Here is a 25,220-nt window from a genome sequence, read left to right as displayed (position 1 = left end):
TTACCTACCAACTGTCACTTTGTTTTCATTGCAGGTAGATGTTACCTAGTAACTGTCACTTCATTGTCATTGCAGGTAGATGTTACCTAGTAACTGTCACTTTGTTTTCATTGCAGGTAGATGTTACTAGTAACTGTCACTTTGTTTTCATTGCAGGTAGATGTTACCTAGTAACTGTCACTTTGTTTTCATTGGAGGTAGATGTTACCTACCAACTGTCACTTTGTTTTCATTACAGGTAGATGTTACCTAGTAACTGTCACTTCATTGTCATTGCAGGTAGATGTTACCTAGTAACTGTCACTTTGTTTTCATTGCAGGTAGATGTTACCTAGTAACTGTCACTTTGTTTTCATTGCAGGTAGATGTTACCTAGTAACTGTCACTTTGTTTTCATTGGAGGTAGATGTTACCTACCAACTGTCACTTTGTTTTCATTGGAGGTAGATGTTACCTAGTAACTGTCACTTTGTTTTCATTGGAGGTAGATGTTACCTAGTAACTGTCACTTCATTGTCATTGCAGGTAGATGTTACCTAGTAACTGTCACTTCATTGTTATTGCAGGTAGATGTTACCTAGTAACTGTCACTTTGTTTTCATTGCAGGTAGATGTTACCTACCAACTGTCACTTTGTTTTCATTGCAGGTAGATGTTACCTAGTAACTGTCACTTTGTTTTCATTGCAGGTAGATGTTACCTACCAACTTTCACTTTGTTTTCATTTCAGGTAGATGTTACCTAGTAACTGTCACTTTGTTTTCATTGGAGGTAGATGTTTACTTGTGACTGACACTTTGTTTTCATTGCAGGTAGATGTTACCTACCAACTGTCACTTTGTTTTCATTGCAGGTAGATGTTACCTAGTAACTGTCACTTTGTTTTCATTGCAGGTAGATGTTACCTACCAACTGTCACTTTGTTTTCATTGCAGGTAGATGTTACCTAGTAACTGTCACTTTGTTTTCATTGGAGGTAGATTGTACCTACCAACTGTCACTTTGTTTTCATTGCAGGTAGATGTTACCTAGTAACTGTCACTTTGTTTTCATTGCAGGTAGATGTTACCTACCAACTGTCACTTTGTTTTCATTGGAGGTAGATGTTACCTACCAACTGTCACTTTGTTTTCATTGGAGGTAGATGTTACCTAGTAACTGTCACTTTGTTTTGGAATTGGAATTTGAAAAAAATTGACTCTTCCCACGTGTTCCCCACCCAATTCCACCAACAAACATTGTAAGCAATAAATTGTCAATTCTGTGCAAGGAAAATCTGTGACTGGGCCTCTATTCCCCAGACATTCTGTACAGACAGAAAATATGCACCCAATTTCTGCATTGACTGTATTTTATGCATCTTGAAATACCATAAATGTAATAACCTGGTTCAATGCAGCCTGCCATCCTTCTAATTTGATTCATATTCATCTACCTTTCACTGTCCTTTTCACTGTCTTTTTACTGCTGTTTTATTTCTTTACTTACCTATTGTTCACCTAATACCTTTTTGCACTATTGGTTAGAGCCTGTAAGTAAGCATTTCACCTGTTGTATTTGGCGCACGTGTCAAATTAACTTTGATTTGAGATTTCCATCTTCCAATGGGGCCGTCCTGTTTATTTCACATCTTGCCATTCAGGAGGTAAGGGATCTTTGGTTTGCCTCCAAAATGCCACTCTCTTCTGTATATTAGTGAAGAAGGTGGCATTTCAGCTAGTCTTGCAGTTCAGTGGCTATAGGATAGAGGTATTGGATGATTGGGGGGTGGGTTGCGGTATAATCTGGTGGATTCCTTTAGTTGCGGGATACAACGTGTGTGTGTGTGTGTGTGTGTGTGTGTGTGTGTGTGTGTGTTTGAGGGACTGCACAGGCTGCATGGTCTGGTAGTGCAGACCGGGAGGGATTGGGGTGGTGGTGGGAGTGAATGGTGTGGGGGTGGTGCATTGTTAGGGAATCCAAAGGCGGCGTAATTAAGCCCAATGGATCCCAGATGGCTGGCTGTCAGTGACGTGAGAAGAGGGCCGAGCCCCTAATAGGAACCAGACGCACGCCGAAGCGCTTTGAACTGCCGGCCGGAGAAGCGGGGGGGGGGGGGGGGACGAGAGAAAGAGAAGAAGAGAGAGGGGAATCAAACACGGCATGGGCAGTGTGTGCTCGCTAAATCACTGGCAGCAGCAACGAGAGGGGGAAGAGGCGGGTGAGGAAGAAGGGGAGGAGGAGAAGAACAAGGGAAGCAGTTCCAGAAGATGAAAATAGAAAGGTTGACGTCATCCTCCCCTCTGGACATCTCTCTGTCTTGGTCCTGTTATTTGTTTACTAACGCTTTAGATAAAGCCCTTATTGTTATGTAGTCAGTCTTTAACTGCTGTGGTACCCAGAATGTAGCCTAGTAGATACTCATGTGTAGCTGGTAACTGCATATAACATAAAACAATTATTGAATTTTAAGGTACAGGCCAAAAGTTATTTTAAAAGAAGTTTAGTGGCAGTAATCCCCCAAACATATTTTCCTTATTGTACCAGGTAATTTGACTGAGGACACATTAATTTACAGCAATGACCTGGGGAATTGTTACAAGGGAGAGGAGGGGGGATGAATGAGCCATTTGAAGGGTCAATCAAATGGTGAAATGTATATGATGTGTAACTATCGTTAGGCTACAAGACCTATATAATAGGTGGTGTCAGAGGAAAGCCCATAAAATTGTCAGAGACTCCAGTCACCCAAGTTATAGACTGTTTCCTCTGCTACCGCACGGCAAGAGGTACCGGAGCGCCAAGTCTAGGACCAAAAGGCTCCTCAACAGCTTCTACCCCCAAGCCATTAGACTGCTGAACAATTAATAAAATCGCCACCTGACTATTTACATTGACCCCCCCTCCCTTTTGTACACTGCTGCTACTCGCTGTTTATTACCTATGCATAGTCACTTCACCCCTACCTACATGTACAAAGTACCTCAACTAACCTGTACCCCGCACACCGACTCTGTACCGGTACCCCTGTATATGGCCTCTTATTGTTATTCTTATTGTGTTGCTTTTATTATTTTTTACTTTAGTTTATTTGGTAAATATTTTCTTAACTCTTCTTGAACTAAATTGTTGGTTAAGGGCTTATAAGTAAGCATTTCACAATAAGGTCGACACTTGTTGTATTCAGTACATGTGACAAATAAAGTTTGATTTGATTTATCTGGCAACTTGATGTAATTTATATCCATATAGTGTTAGTGATAGTGTTAGTGTTAGTGATAGTGTTAGTGACAGTGTTAGTGTTAGTTATAGTGACAGTGTTAGTGATAGCGATGGTGTTAGTGATAGCGATAGTGATAGTGTTAGTGACAGTGTTAGTGATAGTGTTAGTGATAGTGTTAGTGGTAGTGACAGTGATGGTGATAGTGACAGTGTTACTGATAGTGTTAGTGACAGTGTTAGTGATAATGTTAGTGGTAGTGACAGTGATGGTGTTAGTGATAGTGTTAGTGATAGTGACAGTGATAGTGACAGTGATAGTGACAGTGTTAGTGATAGTGTTAGTTATAGTGATAGTGACAGTGACAGTGATAGTGTTAGTGACAGTGATAGTGTTAGTGTTTCAACTTTCATGTACTTTTATTTGGTGTCACACTGTGTCACATACCTGGGTATGTTACCTGGATGTTTGTTGAAATGTTTCTGACAGTTGGACTGATCAGTGGTAGCTTGGTTCCGGATCTGTTTGTGCATATTGACGATGACTGTAGGTGTTGGCAAGACAGCACAAACAGATCTCAGACAAGGCCCGATCCATGGGACATGGGTTTTAATTTGACCATGTCTCTTCACTGGGTAGTCAGTGATTTATTTGCAAATGAACATGTCATGCGGTTCTAAATATACTGTACACATCTCCCTCCTGAAGAGCATGTGTTATACAGTAAGCAATAAAGCACCGTATGTTTTGTGTGTCACAAGAGACTAGCGTGTTGTAAGGGTCAAAGTCAAATGCAGAAACCTGTGTCCACTGTGAATATTATTTGACCCTGCTGGTCATCTATGAACGTTTGAACATCTTGAAGAACGATCTGGCCTTAAGGGCCATGTACTCTTATAATCTCCACCCGGCACAGCCAGAAGAGGACTGGCCACCCCTCATAACCTGGTTCCTCTCTAGGTTTCTTCCTAGGTTCCTGCCTTTCTAGGGAGTTTTTCCTAGCCACCGTGCTCCTACATCTGTATTACTTGCTGTTTGGGGTTTTAGGCTGGGTATCTGTATAAGCACTTTGTAACATCTGCTGATGTAAAAAGGGCATTATAAATTTGATATTGATTTGATTTTGATGTCATTCTGTGACACTGCAGAATCTTGTTAAGCTCTTGCTAGCAACTATGTTCCTCATTACACACAGGATATGTTTCTATAAGGTGTAACTCAGTGTTGACTTTCTTGTCTTCACTAGATGTCAAGCTTCCTTGAATTTGTTTTCGGGGGGTAACAGTGTTTATGAATACCCTCTTCACAATGGATTATAAGAACATTTATAAAGCCTTGTAATGACCTATGCTATTTTTAAATGATTTTCAGACAATTTAGGAAGGTTTTTGCACAGCGTACCTTTTGGAGTGCTTTGACCTACAACAGCGTTGAACCTCCCCTATCTGTCTCCAGGACTGTGGTGATGCCGATTGCCTATGAGTTCTGTCCTGACGTGGTGCTGGTCTCATCTGGTTTCGATGCCGTCGAGGGACATCTGGCACCACTGGGGGGCTACAAAGTGTCAGCCAAGTGTAAGCACACTATTCACTGTTCCTCACAAAATCATATGCGGGACACACAGGTACATTTTATTTAAATGTTTTAGTCATTTAGCAGACACTCTTTTCCAGAGCAACTTACAGTAGTGAGTGGGTACATTTTGGCACTTTTTCATACTGGTCTCCTGTGGAAGTCAAACACACAACCCTGGCGTTGGAAGTGCCACGTTCTACCAACTGAGCCACACACACCCACCCACACTGTTTCCACCTCATCTTCACAGTCTTATTTTTTATTTATTTAACCAGGAAAGTCCAGGAAATTCTTATTTTCAATGATGGCCTAGGAACAGTGGTTTAACTGCCTTTTCAGGGGCAGAACGACAGATTTGTACCTTGTCAGCTCGGGGATTTGAACTTGCAACCTTCCGGTTACTAGTCCAACGCTCTAACCACTAGGCTACCCTGCCGCCCCACTAAATTATTCTGACTGTTCTATATTCCACACCAGGGATGGGCAACTTTGATGGGGGTGGGGGGCCACAAAAAAATCTGACCTCACCATGAGGGGCTGCAGTGGATCGCGAGTCGGTGTACCCATATCAATACCCACACATGCAGTCAGAGCTCTAGGCTTTTGAGAGCAAAACATTTTAGCAGCTACGCAGGAGAGAAATATTTTACGTTATAGAGTTAATTTCCTGTAATTCTACACATTTTGCCATGAGGTTTAGAGGACATGTTGCAAGTTTAGTCTCCTGTGTGTGTGTGGAAATATGGAGGACTTTGGAATGCATCAGTGAATTTTGATTGTAATTGTCACTTGTAAATTTAAATAAATAAAGTATTTAAATGTGTCTCCCCCCCAAAGGTTTTGGTTTTCTAACACGGCAGCTGATGGGGCTGGCAGGGGGGCGGGTTGTCATGGCGCTGGAGGGGGGTCACGAGCTCACGGCCATCTGCAATGCCTCTGAGGCCTGTGTCAGGGCCCTGCTGGGCATCCAGGTCAGTAAACACAGGATCAGCTTACTTCTCCCTAAATCCTACCCTTCACCATGGGGGAAACAACACTATACTGACCCCCCCCCATGTGTTCCCCACCAGGAACCCCTGTCTGAAGCAGTCCTAGAGAGGAGACCCTGTCCCAACGCTGTCCTCTCTCTGCAGAGAGTCATCCAGGCCCAGGGTGAACATCTGATACACTGTCTTTCTATCTCTCTCCCTATCTCTGTCTTTCTTTCTATCTCTCTCTCCCTATCTCTGTCTTTATTTCTATCTCTGTCTTTCTTTGGTCCATTCTCTCTATCTGCCTCACTTTCTCTCTCTTTATCCCATTTCTCTGTCTTTATCATTCTTCCCTTTCTCATGCTTTCTTTCACTCTACAGCAGAGATGGCAACTGGTGGTGGCCTGCGGCCCCCATTTTGAAGGTCCTCAGATCAACTTCCCCCTCAAAATTGGGGAACTCAGTCGGGGTCTCAACTTTCTTTTGCGAGATAGAATAGTAGAATACACAAATACAAGGTGCAATTTCCAAATTTTGTTTTGCATCAGCAGTTTTGCTTTTGTTCTGTCAGTCACTGATAGTCAGTCAATTAGCCAATGTCTGCTACAATTTTTTGTTTGCTAAATTAGTTTAGCAGCCAGCTATCTAAACTTGTTATCATGGTCGAATTACCGGCCGGATAGCGATAGCCCCTTTTGATTTTGTTAGTCAGTCTCACTCAGATATCATATTAAAAATGGCAAACATTTATTTCTCCCCAGCATGGCAAACATTTATTTTCTACAATCAGTAGAATTGTAGAAGTTTTGTAAGAAAATTTGCAAAAATATTCTCTCTGCCTCATGGCAAAATATGGATACGCAGACCCGTGAGCAAGTTTGTGTCCCTCTTTTTTTCAGTCTCTCTATCTCACACCATCTCTCTTTTTCCCTCTTTCTCTCAATCTTCTTTTCTCTCTTACTCTGCATCTTCCTTTCTCTCTTTCATCTTCTTTCTGTCCTCCTCCATGAACACCTCTCTTGCACATCCATTCTCTGTTCTTCTTCTCCTCTCTCTCTCCACATCTCATCCATCTCTAACACTTCCATCTCTCTCAATCTATTTCATCCCTCTATTTGTATAGTCTGTTTGGATGCTATTTCTTCTCTCTCTCTCTCTCTCTCCGACCACCCCTCTCTTCGTCCAATATATTTCTCCTCCCCACATCCCTCATCATCCCTCCTTCCTTCTCATTCTTTCCTTCCTTCCCTCTTTCTCTCTCTCGCTCTCTCTCTCACACAGACACACACACACACACACACACAGAGAGAGAGAGAGAGCCGCCACTGCCTTCCTGGCTCCAATTATCTTCAAACACTGCTCTACCACACGATCTTCACAACATCCCTCCTGATTGCGCACAAATGTTATCCCATTCCAATTAGATTAATTAAAAATATTTGCAAAGCCACAAGAATGTTAAGCCCCTTCATTTAGGCAGAGGGTGAAATATATGTCTGGTGAACACTGGGAACACACACAACTTGGTCCTCTTTTTCTTTCTCTCCACATGTGTGCACACATACACACACACCAAGGCCCTTTGGCACAATTGTGTGATTCAAATTACACAAATGCTGAATTCAAATTGTGGTATTGGTGAAGGCTGAATTAAAATTGTGGTATTGATATTTTATTTCGACCACACACACAAGTATTAACTGTAGTATTGCTTAGTATACAATGTAGTTCACATACTTCAAAGACATAGCTCAACTTTTAAGAGAGTACTCTGCAACGATGCAACATGAAAACCTGAAACAATGACTTTCTCTCTCTCTCTCTAGGTGAGTACTGGCGGTCGTTGAGGGTGGTGGCCCACACAGTGGATCAGTCATACATGCAGGCCCAAGGACACAGTCTGAGACGTGGCTCAGAGGACCACAATGACACCGTCTCTGCCCTGGCCTCTCTCTCCATGGCCAGCCTCACCACAAACAGGTGACATCACTGACATCACATAGTAAAAGCACCGACACTATGTTGTAACAGCACTGACACTATGTAGTAACAGCCCTGACACCATGTAGTAACAGCACTGACACTATGTAGTAACAGCACTGACACCATGTAGTAACAGCACTGACACCATGTAGTAACAGCACTGACACAATGTAGTAACAGCACTGACACCATGTAGTAACATCACTGACACCATGTAGTAACAACACTGACACCATGTAGTAACAGCACTGACACCATGTAGTAACAGCAATGACACCATGTAGTCTTATATAATATCATGTAACATGAGATTAGATTTAAAACACCCTGTAGTCTCGTATGATATTAAAATAATATAATAAAATATCAAGTGAAGTGTTATAACATTAAATGATAGTTAAAGGGATGGTTCACTCAAATACATATTTAGGTTATTTAGTTATTTTCAGCAGCATTTGGCTAGCATTGGCTTTCCTGAACTGAAAGCTAATGGAATCATAGGAGACATTTTCTTTACAACAGTTATTTCTCTACAGCAGCCTACTGTAGGTATGTGAAAAATCATGTACATGTGTACTACGAATGAGCCACCACTTTAAATATGTATTAGATGAAAACTTAAACATGAAATCCTTAGCTGTCAGCTGCATCTCATCACACTGCTTTGGATTAGTGATCATTTCCAACACCAGTCCCTAGATCAGCTTTTGAACCAGAAGATGTGTTCTAATTGTATTTTATGGGAGACAGTGTGAAAATTCAAAAGACGCAGCACTGTCTCTCTCCCTTTAAAGGTGCAATATGCCAATATCCGCCATTTCCTGGTTGCTAAAATTCTACTAGTTTGACAGTTTATGTGACAAAAAACAAGCAATGTATAGTGTAGAGAAAAATTGTACGATCTAAACCTCTGTGAAATATCTTTTCAATTACCAAAAATATTGTATTTTCAGCTGTTTGAAGCTGGTGTACAAACGTTAAGAATGGGAAGCGTAGAAAAAGCGCACATTGAACCGATCTACCGCTTGTAAGACTTGCTTTCAATGACTGACAGATCTATAACTCACATTTTTATTTGAATTTGGTCAGGTCGCCCAAAAAGTTACTTTAGTTTATTTAGTTCATATTTTCTTAACTCCATTTCTTGAACTGCATTGTAGGTTAAGGGCTTGTAAAAGTAAGCATTTAACAGTAATGTCTACTACACCTGTTGTATTCGGCGCATGTGACAAATACACATTTATTTTATTTGATATTGCAGCGTTAAAACCCTATTTAAACAGGAGTTGTCTACAACCACATGAAGATAATTGCATCAGTATGGTCTAGAACTATTTGCAGCATCTGTGTCCTGTTGAAATGTAATACAGCGATATATATATATATATATATATATATATATATATATATATATATATATGATGGTGTAATTCCCTGGGTGCCGATGATGTGGAGGTCAATTAAGGCAGCCCACCTCTATGATACAGAGGGGTTGGTTTAAATGCGGAAGACACATTTCAGTTGAATACATTCAGTTGTACAATTGACTAGGAATCTCCCTTAGTTTTATACTGCTGTAATACTACAACAGGTTATATATTAAAATGCTATACAATTCCCTTCTCTCCCTCCTATTCAGGACACAACCAGATGAACTTATGGAGGGGGACAGAGACTCCATGTAGACAAGTGCACTTTCCGACAAACCTAACACACACACACACACACACACACACACACACACACACACACACACACACACACACACACACACACACACACACACACACACACACACACACAGTGATCCACTCAGCCCTGCTTCACTTGACCAGCATCCACTGTCTCCAGTTGACACTGTACAGACCATATCCTGACCACTTTAGGCAAACTGAGTAGCTTCCGCCTCACACACTCTTACACCTCATCAGAACACAGTTCTACTGGCCTTACTACAACCACTCGCTTGATTCGACCGCATCTCAACCGCACACTGATAACACATCCCATTAACAGGGTACAGGAGGACCAAGAGAGAGGAGAATGAACACTGTCTTCATGACATGCCTCTGCATGCCTCTCTCGTGTGTAACATTGTGAACGGTGAGAACACAGAAGGAGAGGAGTAGCAGACCTGAGCATAAACTGGAGGGGGAAAGATATACCATTATAAACACCACCGGGGGGGAGGGGTTGAGACTTGACTTGTAGCATGAAGTGACTTGACAAAGACCAGCTACATGACTGGCTGTAAGCAGAGTCTCTCTGGGGAAGTGAGCTTCTTGTTTAGCCTTCGGTCACAGGTTACCGCTGCACATCGCCAGGCCGACAGAACCGACCCACACAGAAGTAGTCCCTCGGCCCCACAGAAGTTACTATGAAGGAGAACAGACGTCACCGGGGGGACACTTATCTCTTATTGATCATGTCATTTGAATTTATGTCACGCCAACAAAATGAAGAAAAAGAAAGAAGACTGGGAATTTTGTTCTGACTTTTTTTGCACTGTGTATTTTGTAATGTGAACCAAAGAGAGAATGACAGAATGGACCTGGGATTGACAATAAAACATGTAAATTATCATACTCATGTTTTTAAGCTGATTTAAATATTGTAAGTTTGATTTATTGCTTATTGTATATCAAATGTCAATACATAATGGTCATGTTTTTTAAGTAGTAAATAGAGAAGGCCTAGAACCCTGTGATTCAGAGATGTTCTAGTTGTTGTTCTTCCAATGCAAAAGTGGGGTGTAAGACTCCCTCTCAGACAGCACTTAAGGAAAATATGAAAAGGTATCATTTATATCTCAAGTTGATGGCATCCTCATTCTTTGTCATTCTAATGATAACATTTATTAGGAAATGAATCCAATGACTCACTGTGACAACTCAGGGAACCACTTGTTAGTGAGAGAGGAGTCAGATTAAACGTTCCAGAGGTGTTTCAGGCGAGGACACACACACCGCCATACGGTCCTACGCTACGCTCGGCCACTCACAAAGTGTTTATGCATGTGTATGTAAATCACTGCATTTACATGTTGTCAGCAGGGTATTTCAACGTAATGAAGGTAAAATACAACTAATGTTGCTGGGTTCAAGGCAGATGAATAAAACAGCTGAACTGACTTCAGTCCTAAACTCTGACTGGCACTTAAAATCTGTCTGTTGACTTCACAGGACTCAACACAAATGCACTTACAATGTCTTAAATGTTGGGATTGTGTTTTAGTAAAATTACACATTTTTTATATGTCTATTCCACTCTGACAATGCCTTTTTTTTATTGTTGTTCTGTTGTGATTTCACAAAGACCAGTTTTTTAACATGTGGATTTATTGACATGCCTGTTGTATTTTCTATCTTTGATAGGCTGTATATTTTTTTTATGCTTAGTTTTCTACTATGAAAGACAAGTGAACAAGGATTTGTTCATATCAGATTATCTACCACTCGATTTACAAAAAACAGTCAGGTATTTTTGTTCCTGGATCATACTGCAGTTAGCATATAACGTTTGAAATTAGCACTTAGTTGTTGGAGTCAGCTTGTTAAGCTAACTGACTATAGTATGTAGAACAATTGAGCACAGGTTGAGAGAAGACAAAAGTTAAAAGCCTTCTGTGAACAGCATCCCATTCGTAAAGTGGTATGGCCTCTGGACATAACTTCAAAGACTTTTGTGAATTCCTGATTGTATTTGTATTTAAGCAGAGGTTTTTGTTCTTAATATTAAAAAATATGGATTAAAAAACTGCTTACATTTCTTATTAGCACTTTCCATTAAATAATTATTTATTTGTTACCCATTTAATGTTATAGCAGTGCCTTGCTTATGTATCGTGTTAAAAAAACATTTATCTCACAGTGCTACAGATTAATTTGTACTATAATGTTGTATTGTTCCAGTACTTTTTGGTGCTTTATAATATACATTATAGAACCAATACTTTACATGACAAGACCCTGCAAGAGGTATATGGTATTTGACATTGACATGGTGAAAAGGTGATTATTGATAATGAAACAATACATTTGTCTATGATTATGTGGAACAAAATGGCCACCATTTATTATTCATTTTCTTTCAGAAGGGTTCTGTGTTATATTTTATCCTGGTTTAGGTTTATTTCTGCTTTAATTAAGTACTTTTGAGAACACTTAACTCTATTTCCCTTTTATTGAGGAAAACAGATTTCTCAGCATACATTTTTCCTGAAGTTTATATATTTTTTATCCCTTTAAATATTGTCCATTATTTGTATTTAATGTTGCCCTTACACCAAGCACTCAGCTATTTTGGGAATATAAAAACGCATGACTTGGTAATGTAACACAGTTTGACACAAATCTTGGTTCCTGCCTTGCATTGATACAAAAGGTATTGCACTTCACTTATTTGTTATATAAGACATTGTCTTGTCTTCCAATGTACTCTGTTATACATAATGTACTCTGTTATAATGTGCTCTCTGTCATTGTGTGCAGAGGGTTAGAAGAGTTGCTTCGAGACAGAAAGATGGAAAGTGTCTTTGAAAATGGTCCTGATCAGACGTTCAGTGGTATTTTACCAAAACTGTTTTTATTATTATCCACAGGAGCTAATGAATAATGTAATGAAACGCTGGTGACAAACAATCTGCCAAAAGAACTACATCTGAGCACGAGGATAAAACATATTAACCAACTACATTTTCTGGAGACAGTATATCAGATATTCCCACTACCTACCATTACCCAGGAGCAACAACATCTGAATTTATCACATTGTAAAAAAAGTACAGTTTACAATTTTCATTACACTCTCAAATTACTGATAGCATATTGCAGTATTTCCTTAAAAGTATCTTAAAGAGAAATTCCAATGAATTACTAAACTTACAATATTCAAACTATATTTTTATCTTTCATTTAAAAGTACTACACTGCTACTTAAAACTATAAGTACAATGGTACTTAAAACTATAAGTACAATGTTACTTGTATATACAACAATGTACAATGTCACTCCTAATTGTATCTTTACTTTAGTTAAGAGTGTCCAAAGAATATGTAATATGTTACTCTGATCCTACTGTATTACCACGTAGTTATTTAGCATGTTAAGTTTTCACACTTAATCTATCACAGACCTTAGTGGATAGATTCCACTAAACCTATGTCTAATCTAACCATAGTCTGTGCATGCTACAAAACTGTGTGTACTACTGTACTCATGTGTTGTAGGGAGCCAGCAAAGATTATCGCTTATTACTTACTCTGATATAAAGTCATTGTAATGTCAAATGTAACCTTTATGAATAAGCAATGAGCTTCTGCACATGCTAAGTCCACTCGCTGTGAAGGGACATAATGCAAACAGAGAAATACATGAACACAGGCAACAGACAAATCAAGCAGATACATTTATATAACTGTTGGAAACATGGCAGGCTTCTGGGACTTTTCCTACCCAACAAATGGAGGTGGAAGAGCCTACAATTATTAGCTTATTAGCATCTTTGCTGTAAACATTCATTGGGCTGGGACCACCAGCTATCCATCCCTTTGGCTTCATTATTATGGCCATTATTGTAATTATCATGAGCGTAAGTCATCTCAGTTGTCAAAGAATCTTCCTCTGTGGAGTCTTTGAAGTGGCGTATAAATTGAGGATCTTCGTCATGCCTCAGTGACAGTCACGTACTGTAATAGAGCATTATAAAACGGTCTGTCTGTCTGTCAGGCTGCAAAAGGAGAGTCGACTGGATATCTGTCCTTAAACCAATGCCTGTGTTCGCTCCAATGCCCATGTCTGTGGGCCAGGGCTTCCGAAGAAGGAGAGATGGGGTATGCAGGGGAGGATGGACACGACAGACCTTTTTAGATGTAAAGAGGAGTCCATTCGTTACATGTCTGTCCTAAAAGGAGAAATAAAAGAAATAGTGACCTGATGCAAGTAACACATGTTTTAGTTTGTTCATTGAAGAGACATTCATGTGCATATTTTTGTCAATATAGGAAAATAATATATATATATATATAAAAGTCGCTAATGTGTAGTGTGTGCAAGTCGTTTTCCCAAACAAACACATAAACCAGGAAACAAAGCTAATTCCTCTCACACAGTGTTGAACAAAGCCCACAGTGCTTAACCTCTGCTCTTTCTCCTGTTTAACAAGCAAATATTTCATCTGGAGCTATCTCAATTGTCTGTAATTACAGTGTAGCTTTCCATGCTGAGAAACAGAAGAGAGAGAGAGAGAGAGAGAGAGAGAGAGAGAGAGAGAGAGAGAGAGAGAGAGAAAAAGAGAGAGAAAGCTATCCAGTTAGCATGTGTGTTGTGGGTGTCCTGTGACTACACCATAATACACAAATTGCCAGGAATTTGTTGCTTTCTCGTATACCAAACGGGGGTATGCTACAGCAGCGAATAACAAGTTGTGATCTTAGCGTCACTTTGGACTAAAGTAAAGTAGATCCCCTCCTACTGACTGGATTTGGGTAGAGCCTCCTTGGCATTTGTTAATCTCTCTCTCTCTCTCTCTAGCAAAATGAAAATATAAGTGCGGTTGATTTACAAAGACGCAACTGATACAGTACTAGGTCGCGCACACGCATACACACGCACGCACGCACACGCACGCACGCACGCACACACACGCACGCACGCACACACACACACACACACACACACACACACAGGATAGGAGCATAGCATTTTAGTCTTCATTGACCTCATCTGTAAGATTTCTGAGACAGAAGCCTACTCATGTTAGGGATAGTTCAGTGATATTACATGCTTAGATATGTGTTTCCTCTCTAAATATGTAACTTCTCTGAACTATCCCTTTAACACATAGATAAATATAAACGCAACATGTAAAGTGTTGGTCACATGTTTCATTATCTGAAATTAAAGATCCCAGAAATGTTCCATACGCACAAAGAAAGCTTATTTCTCTCAAATTTTGTGTACAATTTTTTTATATCCCTGTTAGTGAGTATTTCTCCTTTGCCAAGATAATCCATCCACCTGACAGGTGTGGCACATCAAGAAGATGAATAAACAAGTTTTGAGGGAGGGTGCAATTGGCATGCTGACTGTAGGAATGTCCACCAGAGCTGTTGGGGGAGAATTTAATGTTAATTTCTCTACTATCGTCTAATTTTGTTTTAGAGAATTTGGCAGTACGTCCAACCATGTCAGCCCAGGACCTCCATATCTGGCTTCTTCACCTGCGGAATCGTCTGAGACCAGCCATCCGGACAGCTGATGAAACTGAGGAGTATTTCTGTCTGTGATAAAGCCCTATTGTGGGGAAAAACTCATTCTGATTGGCTGGGTCTAACACCCCAGTGGCTGTGCCCCTGTGAAATCCCAAGATTAGGGCCGAATACATTTATTTAAATTGACTTGATTTCCTTATATGAACTGTAACTCATTGCATGTTGTATTTATATATTTGTTCAGTATAGATATTTTACATAGTTTTCTTTTCTTATTGTCTGATGTGAACTGGAACACTGAATTGATAACGATAATGGAGGAAGAGCCGTGATTGAAAATAAGAATTTGTTCTTACCTTGTCTAGTTAAAGGTTAAATAAAATAACAAATAAAAAAATAAAGAGCAATGTCATACATCTCGTTTGCATTAGACCAACATCTTTATATGGACTATATAGTTTCTACACCCTCCCATGTTGGTCAGTGAACTGCTCTTGTACAACGTGTCAAATCCAGAACTCTGTGATGCACTACATGTCAAACCCATACTATAGAACTCGAAGATGAACGACATGTCAATCCCAAAGTATAGAACTCTGTGATGCACTACATGTCAAACCCAGAACTCTGTGATGCACTACGTGTCAAATCCAGAACTCTGTGATGCACTACGTGTCAAACACAGAACTCTGTGATGCACTACGTGTCAAACCCAGAACTCTGTGATGCACTACATGTCAAACCCTGAACTCTGTGATGCACTACGTGTCAAACCCAGAACTCTGTGATGCACTACGTGTCAAACCCAGAACTCTGTGATGCACTACATGTCAAATCAAGAACTATGTGATGCACTACGTGTCAAACCCAGAACTCTGTGATGCACTTCGTGTCAAACCCAGAACTCTGTGATGCACGACATGTCAAACCCAGAACTCTGTGATGCACTACGTGTCAAACCCAGAACTCTGTGATGCACTACATGTCGAACCCTGAACTCTGTGATGCACTACATGCCAAACCCTGAACTCTGTCATGCACTATGTGTCAAACCCAGAACTCTGTGATGCACTATATGTCAAATCCAGAACTCTGTGATGCACTACGTGTCAAACCCAAAGTATAGAACTCTGTGATGCACTCCATGTCAAATCCAGAACTCTGTGATGTACTACTTGTCAAACCCATAGTATAGAACTCTGTGATGCACTACAAGGTCAAATCCAGAACTCTGTGATGCACTAAGTGTCAAACCCAAAGTATAGAACACTGTGATGCACGACATGTCAAATCCAGAACTCTGTGATGCACTACGTGTCAAACCCAGAACTCTGTGATGTGTCAAACCCAGAACTCTGTGATGCACTACATGTCAAATCCAGAACTCTGTGATGCACTATATGTCAAACCCAGAACTCTTTGATGCACTTCGTGTCAAACCCAGAACTCTGTGATGCACAACATGTCAAACCCAAAACTCTGTGATGCACTACGTGTCAAACCCAGAACTCTGTGATGCACTACATGTCGAAGAACTCTGTGATGCACTACATGCCAAACCCTGAACTCTGTCATGCACTATGTGTCAAACCCAGAACTCTGTGATGCACTATATGTCAAATCCAGAACTCTGTGATGCACTACGTGTCAAACCCAAAGTATAGAACTCTGTGATGCACTCCATGTCAAATCCAGAACTCTGTGATGTACTACTTGTCAAACCCAAAGTATAGAACTCTGTGATGCACTACAAGGTCAAATCCAGAACTCTGTGATGCACTACGTGTCAAACCCAAAGTATAGAACTCTGTGATGCACTACATGTCAAATCCAGAACTCTGTGATGCACTATATGTCAAATCCAGAACTCTGTGATGCACTACGTGTCAAACCCAAAGTATAGAACTCTGTGATGCACTACATGTCAATTCCAGAACTCTGTGATGTACTACTTGTCAAACCCAAAGTATAGAACTCTGTGATGCACTACAAGGTCAAATCCAGAACTCTGTGATGCACTGCGTGTCAAACCCAAAGTCTAGTACTCTGTGATGCTCTACATGTCAAATCCAGAACTCTGTGATGCACTACGTGTCAAACCCAAAGTATAGAACTCTGTGATGCACTACAAGGTCAAATCCAGAACTCTGTGATGCACTTCATGTCAAACCCAAAGTATAGAACTCTGTGATGCACTACATGTCAAATCCAGAACTCTGTGATGCACTACATGTCAAACCCATACTATAGAACTTGAAGATGAACGACATGTCAATCCCAAAGTATAGAACTATGTGATGCACTACATGTCAAAACCAAAACTCTGTGATGCACTACATGTCAAAACCAAAACTCTGTGATGCACTTCGTGTCAAACCCAGAACTCTGTGATGCACAACATGTCAAATCCAGAACTCTGTGATGCACTACGTGTCAAACCCAAAGTATAGAACTCTGTGATGCACTCCATGTCAAATCCAGAACTCTGTGATGCACTACTTGTCAAACCCAAAGTATAGAACTCTGTGATGCACTACAAGGTCAAATCCAGAACTCTGTGATAAACTACGTGTCAAACCCAAAGTCTAGAACTCTGTGATGCACTACATGTCAAATCCAGAACTCTGTGATGCACTACGTGTCAACCCCAAAGTATAGAACTCTGTGATGCACTACAAGGTCAAATCCAGAACTCTGTGATGCACTACGTGTCAAACCCAGAACTCTGTGATGCACTACATGTCAAACCCTGAACTCTGTGATCACTACATGTCAAACCCTGAACTCTGTGTTGCACTACGTGTCAAACCTAGAACTCTGTGATGCACTACGTGTCAAACCCAGAACTCTGTGATGCACTACATGTCAAATCCAGAACTATGTGATGCACTACGTGTCAAACCCAGAACTCTGTGATGCACTACGTGTCAAACCCAGAACTCTGTGATGCACGACATGTCAAATCCAGAACTCTGCGATGCACTACGTGTCAAATCCAGAAATCTGTGATGCACGACATGTCAAATCCAGAACTCTGTGATGCACTACATGTCAAATCCAGAACTCTGTGATGCACTACATGTCAAACCCAGAACTCTGTGATGCACTACATGTCAAATCCAGAACTCTGTGATGCACTACATGTCAAACCCAAAGTATAGAACTCTGTGATGCACTACATGTCAAATCCAGAACTCTGTGATGCACAACATGTCAAACCCAGAACTCTGTGATGCACTACATGTCAAACCCAAAGTATAGAACTCTGTGATGCACTACATGTCAAATCCAGAACTCTGTGATGCACTACATGACAAATCCAGAACTCTGTGATGCACTACATGTCAAACCCAGAACTCTGTGATGCACTACATGTCAAACCAGAACCTGTGATGCACTACATGTCAAACCAAGAACTCTGTGATGCACTACATGTCAAAACCAGAACTCTGTGATGCACTACATGTCAAACCCAAAGTATAGAACTCTGTGATGCACTACATGTCAAACCCAAAGTATAGAACTCTGTGATGCACTACATGTCAAACCCAGAACTCTGTGATGCACTACATGTCAAACCCAGAACTCTGTGATGCACTTTGTGTCAAACACGGAACTCTGTGATGCACTACGTGTCAAACCCAGAACTCTGTGATGCACTACGTGTCAAACCCAGAACTCTGTGATGCACTACGTGTCAAACCCAGAAGATGCACTTTGTGTCAAACCCAGAACTCTGTGATGCACTACATGTCAAACCCAGAACTCTGTGATGCACTACGTGTCAAACCCAGAACTCTGTGATGCACTACGTGTCAATAGAACTCTGTGATGCACTACATGTCAAACCCAAAGTATAGAACTCTGTGATGCACTACATGTCAAATCTAGAACTCTGTGATGCACTACATGTCAAACCCAAAGTATAGAACTCTGTGATGCACTACATGTCAAACTCAGAACTCTGTGATGCACTACATGTCAAACCCAGAACTCTGTGATGCACTTTGTGTCAAACACGGAACTCTGTGATGCACTACGTGTCAAACCCAGAACTCTGTGATGCACTATGTGTCAAACCCAGAACTCAGTGATGCACTAAGTGTCAAATCCAGAACTCTGTGATGCACTACATGACAAACCCAGAACTCTGTGATGCACTACATGTCAAACCAAGAACTCTGTGATGCACTACGTGTCAAACCCAGAACTCTGTACATGTCAAACCCAGAACTCTGTGATGCACTACGTGTCAAACCCAGAACTCTGTGATGCACTACATGTCAAATCCAGAACTCTGTGATGCACGACATGTCAAATCCAGAACTCTGTGATGCACTACATGTCAAACCCAGAACTCTGTGATGCACTACATGTCAAATCCAGAACTCTGTGATGCACTACATGTCAAACCCAGAACTCTGTGATGCACTACATGTCAAACCCAAAGTATAGAACTCTGTGATGCACTACATGTCAAATCCAGAACTCTGTGATGCACTACATGTCAAACCCAGAACTCTGTGATGCACTACATGTCAAACCAAGAACTCTGTGATGCACTACATGTCAAACCCAGAACTCTGTGATGCACTACATGTCAAATCCAGAACTCTGTGATGCACTACATGACAAACCCAGAACTCTGTGATGCACTACATGTCAAACCCAGAACTCTGTGATGCACTACATGTCAAACCCAAAATATAGAACTCTGTGATGCACTACATGTCAAACCCAGAACTCTGTGATGCACTACATGTCAAACCCAGAACTCTGTGATGCACTTTGTGTCAAACACAGAACTCTGTGATGCACTACATGTCAAACCCAGAACTCTGTGATGCACTACGTGTCAAACCCAGAACTCTGTGATGCACTACGTGTCAAACCCAGAACTCTGTGATGCACTACATGTCAAACCCAGAACTCTGTGATGCACTACGTGTCAAACCCAGAACTCTGTGATGCACTACGTGTCAATCCCTGAACTCTGTGATGCACTACATGTCAAACCCAAAGTATAGAACTCTGTGATGCACTACATGTCAAATCTAGAACTCTGTGATGCACTACATGTCAAACCCAAAGTATAGAACTCTGTGATGCACTACATGTCAAACCCAGAACTCTGTGATGCACTTTGTGTCAAACACGGAACTCTGTGATGCACTACGTGTCAAACCCAGAACTCTGTGATGCACTATGTGTCAAACCCAGAACTCAGTGATGCACTAAGTGTCAAATCCAGAACTCTGTGATGCACTACATGACAAACCCAGAACTCTGTGATGCACTACATGTCAAACCCAAAGTATAGAACTCTGTGATGCACTACATGTCAAATCCAGAACTCTGTGATGCACTACATGACAAACCCAGAACTCTGTGATGCACTACATGTCAAACCAAGAACTCTGTGATGCACTACATGTCAAACCCAGAACTCTGTGATGCACTACATGTCAAATCCAGAACTCTGTGATGCATTACATGACAAACCCAGAACTCTGTGATGCACTACATGACAAACCCAGAACTCTGTGATGCACTACATGTCAAACCCAAAGTATAGAACTCTGTGATGCACTACATGTCAAATCCAGAACTCTGTGATGCACTACATGTCAAACCCAGAACTCTGTGATGCACTACATGTCAAACCAAGAACTCTGTGATGCACTACATGTCAAACCCAGAACTCTGTGATGCACTACATGTCAAACCCAAAGTATAGAACTCTGTGATGCACTACATGTCAAACTCAGAACTCTGTGATGCACTACATGTCAAACCCAGAACTCTGTGATGCACTTTGTGTCAAACACGGAACTCTGTGATGCACTTTGTGTCAAACCCAGAACTCTGTGATGCACTGCGTGTCAAACTCAGAACTCTGCGATGCACTACATGTCAAACCCAAAGTATAGAACTCTGTGATGCACTCCATGTCAAATCTAGAACTCTGTGATGCACTACATGTCAAACCCAAAGTATGGAACTCTGTGATGCACTACATGTCAAACTCAGAACTCTGTGATGCACTACATGTCAAACCCAGAACTCTGTGATGCACTTTGTAGAACTCTGTGATGCACTTTGTGTCAAACCCAGAACTCTGTGATGCACTACGTGTCAAACCCAGAACTCTGTGATGCACTACTTGTCAAACCCAGAACTCTGTGATGCACTACGTGTCAAAATCCAGAACTCTGTGATGCACTACGTGTCAAACCCAGAACTCTGTGATGCACTACGTGTCAAACCCAGAACTCTGTGATGCACTACGTGTCAAACCCAGAACTCTGTGATGCACTACATGTCAAATCCAGAACTCTGTGATGCACTACATGTCAAATCTAGAACTCTGTGATGCACTACATGTCAAATCTAGAACTCTGTGATGCACTACATGTCAAACCCAAAGTATGGAACTCTGTGATGCACTACATGTCAAACTCAGAACTCTGTGATGCACTACATGTCAAACCCAGAACTCTGTGATGCACTTTGTGTCAAACACGGAACTCTGTGATGCACTACGTGTCAAACCCAGAACTCTGTGATGCACTACGTGTCAAACCCAGAACTCTGTGATGCACTACGTGTCAAACCCAGAACTCTGTGATGCACTTTGTATCAAACCCAGAACTCTGTGATGCACTACGTGTCAAACCCAGAACTCTGTGATGCACTACGTGTCAAACCCAGAACTCTGTGATGCACTACGTGTCAATCCCTGAACTCTGTGATGCACTACATGTCAAACCCAAAGTATAGAACTCTGTGATGCACTACATGTCAAATCTAGAACTCTGTGATGCACTACATGTCAAACCCAAATTATAGAACTCTGTGATGCACTACATGTCAAACTCAGAACTCTGTGATGCACTACGTGTCAAACCCAGAACTCTGTGATGCACTACGTGTCAAACCCAGAACTCTGTGATGCACTACGTGTCAAACCCAGAACTCTGTGATGCACTTTGTGTCAAACCCAGAACTCTGTGATGCACTACGTGTCAAACCCAGAACTCTGTGATGCACTACTTGTCAAACCCAGAACTCTGTGATGCACTACGTGTCAAACCCAGAACTCTGTGATGCACTACGTGTCAAACCCAGAACTCTGTGATGCACTACGTGTCAAACCCAGAACTCTGTGATGCACTTCGTGTCAAACCCAGAACTCTGTGATGCACTACGTGTCAAACCCAGAACTCTGTGATGCATTTCGTGTCAAACCCAGAACTCTGTGATGCACTACGTGTCAAACACAGAACACTGTGATGCAGTACTTATCAACTCCAGAACACTGTGATGTACACTCAAACCCAGAACACTGTGATGCAGTACATATCAAACCCAGAACCGTGTGATGCACTACGTGTCAAACCCAAAGTACAGAACTCTGTGATGCACTTTGTGTCAAACCCAGAACTCTGTCATGCACTACATGCCAAACCCAGAACTCTGTGATGCACTAGGTGTCAAACCCAAAGTTTAGAACTCTGTGATGCACTTTGTGTCAAACCCAGAACTCTGTCATGCACTACATGCCAAACCCAGAACTCTGTGATGCACTAGGTGTCAAACCCAGAACTCTGTGATGCACTACGTGTCAAACCCAGAACTATGTGATGCACTACATGTCAAACCCAGAACTCTGTGATGCACTACAAGTCAAACCCAGAACTCTGTGATGCACTTCGTGTCAAACCCAGAACACTGTGATGCAGTACATATCAAATCCAGAACACTGTGATGCAGTACATGTCAAAACTAGAACTCTGTGATGCACTACATGTCAAAACTAGAACTCTGTGATGCACTACGTGTCAAAACTAGAACTCTGTGATGCACTACATGTCAAACCCAAAGTATAGAACTCTGTGATGCACTACATGTCAAATCCAGAACTCTGTGATGCACTACTTGTCAAACCCAAAGTATAGAACTCTGTGCTGCACTACTAGGTCAAATCCAGAACTCTGTGATGCACTACGTGTCAAACCCAAAGTCTAGAACTCTGTGATGCACTACATGTCAAATCCAGAACTCTGTGTTGCACTACTTGTCAAACCCAAAGTATAGAACTCTGTGATGCACTACAAGGTCAAATCCAGAACTCTGTGATGCACTACGTGTCAACCCCAAAGTATAGAACTCTGTGATGCACTACAAGTTCAATTCCAGAACTCTGTGATGCACTACGTGTCAAACCCAAAGTCTAGAACTCTGTGATGCTCTACATGTCAAATCCAGAACTCTGTGATGCACTACGTGTCAAACCCAAAGTATAGAACTCTGTGATGCACTACATGTCAATTCCAGAACTCTGTTATGCACTACATGTCAAACCCATACTATAGAACTCGAAGATGAACGACATGTCAATCCCAAAGTATAGAACTCTGTGATGCACTACATGTCAAAACCAAAACTCTGTGATGCACTACATGTCAACCCCAAAGTATAGTACTCTGTGATGCACTACATGTCAATTCCAGAACTCTGTTATGCACTACATGTCAAACCCTTACTATAGAACTCGAAGATGAACGACATGTCAATCCCAAAGTATAGAACTCTGTGATGCACTACATGTCAACCCCAAAGTATAGAACTCTGTGATGCACTACATTTCAAAACCAAAACTCTGTGATGCACTACATGTCAACCCCAAAGTATAGAACTCTGTGATGCACTACATGTCAAACCCAGAACTCTGTGATGCACTACATGTCAATCCCTGAACTCTGTGATGCACTACTTGTCAAACCCATAACTCTGTGATGCACTACGTGTCAAACCCAGAACTCTGTGATGCACTACGTGTCAAACCCAGAACTCTGTGATGCACTACGTGTCAAACCCAGAACTCTGTGATGCACTACATGTCAATCCCTGAACTCTGTGATGCACTACATGTCAAACCCAGAACTCTGTGATGCACTTTGTGTCAAACACGGAACTCTGTGATGCACTACGTGTCAAACCCAGAACTCTGTGATGCACTACGTGTCAAACCCAGAACTCTGTGATGCACTACGTGTCAAACCCAGAACTCTGTGATGCACTTTGTGTCAAACCCAGAACTCTGTGATGCACTGCGTGTCAAACCCAGAACTCTGTGATGCACTACTTGTCAAACCCAGAACTCTGTGATGCACTACATGTCAAATCCAGAACTCTGTGATGCACTACATGTCAAACCCAGAACTCTGTGATGCACTACGTGTCAAACCCAGAACTCTGTGATGCATGTCAAACACGGAACTCTGTGATGCACATGTCAAACCCAGAACTCTGTGATGCACTACGTGTCAAATCTAGAACTCTGTGATGCACTACATGTCAAACTCAGAACTCTGTGATGCACTACATGTCAAACCCAGAACTCTGTGATGCACTTTGTGTCAAACACGGAACTCTGATGACTACGTGTCAAACCCAGAACTCTGTGATGCACTACGTGTCAAACCCAGAACTCTGTGATGCACTACATGTCAAACCCAGAACTCTGTGATGCACTTTGTCAAACCCAGAACTCTGTGATGCACTACGTGTCAAACCCAGAACTCAGTGATGCACTACGTGTCAAACCCAGAACTCTGTGATGCACTTTGTGTCAAACCCAGAACTCTGTGATGCACTGCGTGTCAAACCCAGAACTCTGTGATGCACTACTTGTCAAACCCAGAACTCTGTGATGCACTACGTGTCAAACCCAGAACTCTGTGATGCACTTCGTGTCAAACACAGAACTCTGTGATGCACTACGTGTCAAACCCAGAACTCTGTGATGCACTACATGTCAAATCCAGAACTCTGTGATGCACTACATGTCAAATCTAGAACTCTGTGATGCACTACATGTCAAATCTAGAACTCGGTGATGCACTACATGTCAAACTCAGAACTCTGTGATGCACTACATGTCAAACCCAGAACTCTGTGATGCACTTTGTGTCAAACACGGAACTCTGTGATGCACTACGTGTCAAACCCAGAACTCTGTGATGCACTACGTGTCAAACCCAGAACTCTGTGATGCACTACGTGTCAAACCCAGAACTCTGTGATGCACTACGTGTCAAACCCAGAACTCTGTGATGCACTACGTGTCAAACCCAGAACTCTGTGATGCACTATATGTCAAATCCAGAACTCTGTGATGCACTACATGTCAAATCTAGAACTCTGTGATGCACTACATGTCAAACCCAAAGTATGGAACTCTGTGATGCACTACGTGTCAAACCCAGAACTCTGTGA

The 25,220-nt window shown here is 41.5% G+C and overlaps 2 protein-coding genes across 4 annotated transcripts in view; one reads left to right on the top strand and one right to left on the bottom strand.

Annotated features, from left to right (window-relative positions):
- The window catches only part of LOC135541421 (histone deacetylase 7-like), a 97,488-nt gene extending 86,001 nt beyond the window's left edge, over positions 1–11,487 (top strand). For all 3 annotated transcript variants that reach the window (XM_064967659.1, XM_064967658.1, XM_064967657.1), the window contains 5 exons: positions 4,655–4,773; positions 5,612–5,745; positions 5,845–5,926; positions 7,572–7,725; positions 9,368–11,487. In XM_064967659.1, the coding sequence (XP_064823731.1) occupies positions 4,655–4,773; positions 5,612–5,745; positions 5,845–5,926; positions 7,572–7,725; positions 9,368–9,413 (535 nt within the window). In that variant the 3' untranslated portion in view covers positions 9,414–11,487. The remainder of the gene's footprint in view (positions 1–4,654; positions 4,774–5,611; positions 5,746–5,844; positions 5,927–7,571; positions 7,726–9,367) is intronic.
- Positions 11,488–12,329: 842 nt separating this feature from the next.
- Positions 12,330–25,220, bottom strand: part of LOC135541420 (twist-related protein 2-like) — a 67,647-nt gene continuing 54,756 nt past the window's right edge. The window contains exon 2 of the mRNA XM_064967656.1: positions 12,330–13,630. The gene's annotated coding sequence lies outside the window, so the exon portion shown is untranslated. The remainder of the gene's footprint in view (positions 13,631–25,220) is intronic.

The sequence above is a fragment of the Oncorhynchus masou genome, chromosome 6, assembly GCF_036934945.1.
Source record: "Oncorhynchus masou masou isolate Uvic2021 chromosome 6, UVic_Omas_1.1, whole genome shotgun sequence".
NCBI classification, from domain to species: domain Eukaryota; kingdom Metazoa; phylum Chordata; class Actinopteri; order Salmoniformes; family Salmonidae; genus Oncorhynchus; species Oncorhynchus masou.
This window is presented reverse-complemented; position numbering and strand designations above follow the sequence as displayed.